The sequence below is a fragment of the Pseudorasbora parva genome, chromosome 7 (assembly GCF_024679245.1).
Source record: "Pseudorasbora parva isolate DD20220531a chromosome 7, ASM2467924v1, whole genome shotgun sequence".
Taxonomy (NCBI): domain Eukaryota; kingdom Metazoa; phylum Chordata; class Actinopteri; order Cypriniformes; family Gobionidae; genus Pseudorasbora; species Pseudorasbora parva.
This window is the reverse complement of record NC_090178.1, coordinates 20139084-20146000: the sequence shown is the minus strand read 5'-3', so window position 1 is coordinate 20146000 and position 6917 is coordinate 20139084. Positions and strand designations below refer to the sequence as shown.

The 6917-nt window shown below is 37.4% G+C and overlaps 1 protein-coding gene across 1 annotated transcript; it reads left to right on the top strand.

Annotated features, from left to right (window-relative positions):
• Positions 1 to 344: 344 nt before the first annotated feature.
• tmem79b (transmembrane protein 79b) lies at positions 345 to 5454 on the top strand. Its single transcript, XM_067448496.1, has 5 exons — positions 345 to 714; positions 2356 to 2973; positions 3852 to 4046; positions 4187 to 4409; positions 4565 to 5454. The coding sequence occupies exons 2-5, from the start codon at positions 2382 to 2384 to the stop codon at positions 4758 to 4760; spliced, it is 1206 nt and encodes a 401-aa protein (XP_067304597.1). The 5' UTR covers positions 345 to 714; positions 2356 to 2381; the 3' UTR covers positions 4761 to 5454.
• Positions 5455 to 6917: the final 1463 nt, after the last annotated feature.

Here is a 6917-nt window from a genome sequence, read left to right as displayed (position 1 = left end):
ACTATAGTACCTAAAGAGGAGTGATATATTTTTAAATAAATTATCAACCTAAACGTCTCCATCACTTCCATATTTTATTCTCCAGATGGATTTTAAATAAAATACTCTTATGAATCAATGTTGCCTAACATAAAACAAAAAAATATAGATTTGTTTGGAGGGAGATTTGCTTAACCTTCTTAAGGTAGTTCTTGCCTTCTAGCAAGACTGAGCTTATTAGGTTGGTCTGATTTGGTTTGAGAGGGGTTTGGAGGCTAATTTTAAGCAAGCTTAAACCTGCAAAAACAAACAATCAACCTTAAGCTGTTTTCAGAAAATATTTCCTGTAGGCTAATTATTGCAATAATCTATAATTATAATTAGGATTAGAATTAAAATAGGATACCTATAACATCTACACACATGGCAAAACTATTTGGTTTACTTTGAATTTTATCTATTAATGAATAACACAAAATTATAAATTAAGTGATAAGTATATAAATGTGCACATTGATCAGCAGGGCTACAAAATGAGTGGATGCACGCAGCATGTGTAAAGAGGCTTATGTTGCAACAACGTCGATGACGCTAGTGACTGTGACAAACTTCCCCTTTAAGAGTCTGTCCCTTTAACAAACTTCACCTGGACACACCTGAACTTCCACTACTGGAGTTTCATTTCAATAGAGGAAAAACAATCCTGAAACCAAAATATCCTGCGCTAAAGTCTGGGTGAGCAAACTGGAAAGTTTTACTATTTTTAGGCTACTTCACGAAATGTTCCGCTTAAGCGCGTTTCGACTGTCTTGACATGTCAAATACTTATACTAATTTCGGCCTGGTTTTGGTTTCTTCTTCTTCTCATTATTAACATAAGGCTCGTTCTTGTTGGACACAATGAAGTTCAGGCGTATACTGTGGACAATAACAGCCTGAGGATAAGTGCTGTCGTTTAGAGTTATTGTGGTTCATCTGAATTCGCTCTGTTGTGATCATGTGTCCATGTTGTTTTGAGGCCTCGCTCGCGTTGTCTCGATTTTTCGTCTGCGAATTCATCAGGCTAAATAGCCTACTATAAGTATTTGACACTTATTATTATTGTTAAAATGCGTATGGCCTAATTTCATGCTACATAAATATTCCATTGTCTTAATAGATTGTGGGATTCAACTTTCTTTCACGATTTTATAGCTTAGTATTTATTTTATTTTTATCATTTTGGTTTAGCCAACTTTTTTTATTTATAAAACTACCATTCAATTTGTTTTATAAAAATCGCATGCCTGGTTTCACAGACAGGGTTTAGGTTAATCCCGGATTCTTAAAAGAAAAAAGAAAGAAAAGCTAAAATAAGAGAGAAATTACTGATGCATCTTGAGAAAAAACATGGCACTGATGTAATTTAAGATATGTCAGTTAAGACAGCTCAAACATGCATTTTTCTGGGACTAGACTTAAAGGGATAGTTCACCCAAAAAAATACATTTGTCATATTTAATCACCCTTAAATTGTTCCAATCCTGTATTTCTCTCTTCTGTCTAATACAAAATGTAATTTTGAAGAATATGCGTATCCAAACAGTTAACAGGCCCCATTGACTTAAATGGGAAAACAAATTATACTATGGAAGACAACAGGACTGGTTAACTGCCTGGCTACCAACATGTTTCATAATATATTCTTCTGTGTTCAGCAGAAGGAAAAACATTCATGCAGGTTTGGAACAAAATAAAATAATAGGTTCGGTTTTTAGCTTAACTATCCCTTTAAGCTTTACAGTGAAATCGGGCATTAGTTACTTAATTTGCCTGTTAATAATCCCATTATTTCTTAAAAGCATCATGAGCTGTTAATTGTAGAGACCATTAGTGGATTACAAGGCTTTTGGGAAACGCAGCCTGTGTCATTTGCTGGTTGACCAGTTATCATGTTCAAATAAACCAGCTTGACCACCATAACCTTGTATTACCAGCTGCTAGGACCAAATGGTCAGCAAGCACCAGCTAGAAACCAGATACCATTAACATTTTTTTTCTATCAGCTTTATCTGTAGTTTTTATAGTCTTAAATTCTTTAAGTGTTAAAAATATCACTGTTTAACTAAAGGTCTACAGTTTGTATTATAAGAATTGTGGTACATGTTCAAGTCAGGTGATCTACTTATTTTATTTGTGTTTATTTATTTACAAGATAATTTGATCATGTTATCTTGTGGTTCAGAAAGTGTTTGGGTAAGCTCTTGTTCTGCTTTGCTGTAATGTGAATATATTTCATAATTTATTCTCTTTGTAATACATTACATATTGGTTCCTGTAGATGACCTTTCACAAAATTTACACCACATACAAGATTACTCATTCTTTCGCTGTCAGAATTTCTGTCTTCAGAGCCAGGGACAATGAACACGGGCCCTCCTGGACCAGCAGCGGTGCCCCAAATCCCTGAATGGGTAGCAGATGTAGACAAGTTAACAAAGGATGTGAACAGCAATGAGGAGGATGAGAAAATGATAAAGTCTGCATATATGGAACCCAGTACCCTACAGTGGCCTGAGAATAAACCTGAACCACAGATTGTGCCAGTCCAGGATGGCGAGAGCGTTAGCGTGAGATCAGATTGCATCTCATTCCGGGGCAGAGTGAGCCGGACTGAGAGCGAGAGGGAGGAGTTTGGGATAGGAGAGAAGAGGAAGACAGGTGAGGAATGGAGAGAAACTGAAAAAGAGAGCATTTCTGACTTTGAGCTGAGAAAGAGAGGGAAAAGCACCTTTTCAGAGATCGAGGTGGAGGAGATGAACATAATGCCAGACAACGCAGCCCGAGTCTTCAGCCCCGAAATCACCATCCTGCGCTCCACCAGCCAGCAGGAGGCTACGGAGAACTGGAGGGGTGATGAAGAAGAGAAAAGCCCCTTCCTTGGGATGCATGGGACACATGGAACACCACTAGACTATGACCCAGAATGGCAAATCACAACCAAATCACGCTGCTGTAAGTTAAATCATGGAGTGTTTCCTAACTATATCAGCTTTGTATAGGGTGATTATACATTACTGTAGCTCAAACAACACAGCATTGCGCTAACAAAGGTGGGGTTGTAGCTTTGATTCCCAGGAATGCATGAACTGGTAAAACTATGGAAGCTTGTTTCCACCACAGAATAAAAAATAAAAGTTTGTGACTTTTTATCTCACAATGGTGCCTTTTTTTCCTCGCAATTGCGAGATATAAACTCTTTCTTTCTTTTCCCTAATAATTAGACTTTTTAACTCACAATCGAGTTTATATCTCACAATTCTGAGAAAATAAGTCAGAATTACATTATATAAAGTCAAAATTGTGAGATTTAAACTCTTGGTTTGTAGAATGGATGCTTAAAACACTAATAATTAAATAACACTGTTAAATATAATCTTTTCCAAATCTCAGAATGAATATTTATTTTGGATATGCATTTATACTGTATAGTATAATATTGTGGTGCCTAAAATCATTTATTGCATTTAACTGATGTTACTTTTATTTATTTTTTACATACAGGAATGTCAATAGTGCATCTAATTGTGTGTACAATACTTATAAAAGGAATGGTAAAGGGTTTTAAGACAGGAATATTATATCTGGTGTCTAAAAAGTAGCTCTCAAATCTCATTTGAGCTTGAAAGGTGCGTTCTAATTATGAAGAATGGTTCAGAGAGTTTTCATAACAGAAATCCAGTCGTGTGTTAAATTCTGCCAACATTTTGTTAATGTGACCTTCATACAAAATAGCAAAAAGACCATTATTATTATCCACACAGCTCAGAACCCTCAACTATATTTTTACAAAAGCATGTAATATCTATCTTTCTCTCTCTCCCCCCCCCCAGGTAACTGTGGTGGATCTAATCGTGATGCTCTTAAACTTGCTGCGTCCATGTTCACTTCAGCTTTAATTTTCCCCTTGTTGGTGTGGGGCGGGTACGTCTTCCTGCCGTTTGCTGCCCCTCTGCTTGACAGTGCCCCTCTAAGGCTGGTGTACACACTGCGCTGCTCTGTTTTTGCAGTCATACCTATTGTCCTTGGTAAGCAGGAAGCACCCATGCTTTTGTGACTATTGAGATGACGCAACATTGATAGATGGGGTATCTTTGTGTTTAATCATTTGTTAATTCAGAGCTGTTTTGAAATCGCTGTTCTGTTCTTTCTTTCCTTCTACTCTTAGGTATGCTGGTACTAGGTGTGTCTCGTCTGTGGTATCGGTCCTTGAAGCCACAGTTTGAGGGGGAGAGAGAAGTTAAGCAGGTGGCAGTTCACCAGCGCTATGTGGAGGACTCAGTCTCCCTCTTCCTCCTTTACTTCCTCCAACTGGCTGTCATGGCTGCTTACCTGAATCAGGATCTGCTGAAACTAATTCCTCTTCTCACCATCGTCTTTGCCTTTGGCAGGTACAGAATCACTCCAAAACTTACAGGACCGAATCTCTGATTTAGAAAAAACCCCAAACACTTGCTCAGACATTTCTCATGTCTGTTAGAAATTTAATCCCAGATATTCAATGTTTATTAACATTATTAATTTTGTCTCTCTGTGTCTATCACAGGTTGCTGTACTGGGCTGCAGCAGCATGTGGCAGCAGTTTGAGAGGTGTCGGCTTTGGGTTCTCATTTCTGCCAATGTTGGCTATGCTGGTGGCCAACCTCTACTTCATCTTCCTCTCCGAATCCGCAGGCTCCATCTTTGCCCCAGATACCCCAGAACCACCTATTCCTCAAACCAAACAGAGATTCTGGGGCTAAACGCCACATCTGACACTTCTGATAACTACCAAAAGTAGACCAGATCTCTTTAGGCTTAGAGCCAGTTTAAATTGGACTATACAAGACATTTGTGTCTGAGAATGTTTAATCCAACTGTGATTTCATTTTCCACTCCTGTTCTTTGCTTTTCTGATTACTTCTATATCATGACCAGGCGGGACAAAATTGCCAGAACTTAAGTCAAAGGAGAGAGAACAAATGGTGGAACAAAGGAGGGAATTTTTGTTTTTCCTTTCTTGGAAACTAACTTATAAATAGAAGTAGTGTAGTGAAATGCTAAACTGCAAATTAAAATGAACTACCCTTTAGTACAGCCAGGTGTACAATAAGCTTCATCAATGGAAAGAGCTCCACATGGTTGAAACTCATCTATTTTAAGATGTAAATGTCAACAAGAAGAAAACAAAATTCCAAATATTTATTCCACAAGCATGTATTTCTTTGCTTAGGCATTGTTTGCTGATAAAAGTCTAAAATATTGTGTGGTGTGTGAAGTTGGTGGCCTGCCCAAACTTGTAATTTTCCACAGCCACTCCTTCAATCACTCTTTACTAATTTAAGGGCAATGTAATGTTTACTTTGTGCAAAGTCTAGACATACATTTTTTTAACAGATTTGTAAAAAAAATAAAAAAGGTATAAAAAAGTATAACTTTAGTTATCTCTGAAAATATCTTAATCAAAGCTGCAATGATAAGCTACGACATCTGTTTAGCACTAATGAATGTAAGTTGTAATTAATTGCTTATATTTTATTAAAAAAATATTTACAGAACCAATCTTGACTATCATTTCTGTGAATAACTGTTTGCTCATAAAATAAATGCACAAAAAAGCAGGGCTTGCGACGATGATTGTCTCTAAGCAATTCTTAGTACAAAGGTTTTTTTTTTTTATCGGTCTGTCGGAGGGCAGAAATTATTTCCTACTACCTGTTGTCAGTTGACAGTTCGAATACATGGAAAGTTGACGACAGACCACCAGCACTTTATTATACATTTTATCATACTGCATATAACTTTAGTCTGTGTCAGAATGTCATCTCAAGGCCGAAGGAAACACAGCGCTTGTCTGTTTCGAATGAGGGAGAACTGTCCTTTTCGAAAGCTGAGGAGAAACATGTGCAATGGTAGGAAGACCGATGACAACGTTATTTTATAGACTATATTTTAATTCATACAAGCAATTAAAACCCACAACGTATACATAATAACCGGGGTTTGTTAAATATATAAAAATATTTAAAAGCTTCTTGTTTTTGAAGAGATAAAGGTGGTTTTGTATGCGAGATATTTATCGAAAGGTTTTTTGTTTTTTTTTAACACCACCTTCAACGATATAGTTCGATCCTTAAGTGCATTTAGCTGTTTTGTTGAATTGCTTACGAGTAATTTTATCTGTTCATTGCGCCTTCAGCTGTCTGTCGGAAGTTGCAAATCAAGTTATGTAATAGCACTTGTTTGTCAACTAGACTCCAGGAGCACGCTCGTGCCCACTGGAGGTCACTGGAGAACACGTGAAACCCCGCCTCAGGCAGGACCCTCCGCTTCAAACTGCGCTATCAACAGAAACGTCGAAGTTGAGACCTTCTCAAGACCCTCACAGTCTGCTCCCCACCTGCACGAAGAGTTCTCAGGTCAGCTTGAATGTAACAACTAGTACCGTTTTAAATATTTCTATAGGCTAGAAAGAGAGAACTTCATGTTGTCCTTTTTCGTTGCATTTGATGATAAAGTATGTCAAACCTTTTTTGAAAATGTTTCATGACCAGTCCCAACTGTGATTTTTAGTCGATCTGTAAAGTGTGATTCTACAGCACCAAAGCTAAACAAGTTACTGCTGTGCGTGCATGGTATTCAATTATTATTAAAGCTATTTCCCCCCCTCTATCTGAACAGCCATGGACACCGATATGGATCCACCAAATGGTTCGAGTTACACAATATCAGATGATCCAGGACTTTCTAACTTCAGCCTTATTAACCAACAATTCCACCTGTCCTCCAACAATGCGATTATGGGTAAGAGAAGCAGGTCTAGGCTCTTGGCAGGATGTAGAGTGATCACATATGCCTACTGATACATATTTTGTAAAAAAAAAAATATATATATATACATATATTTTTTGATACTTTGT

Coding starts and splice junctions, on each gene's coding strand:
- tmem79b (XM_067448496.1), top strand. CDS start 2,382: ATGAACACGGGCCCTCCTGGACCAGCAGCGGTGCCCCAAATCCCTGAA. Junction 2,974..3,851: donor CACAACCAAATCACGCTGCT/GTAAGTTAAATC, acceptor CCCCCCCCCCAG/GTAACTGTGGTGGATCTAAT. Junction 4,410..4,564: donor ATCGTCTTTGCCTTTGGCAG/GTACAGAATCAC, acceptor TGTCTATCACAG/GTTGCTGTACTGGGCTGCAG.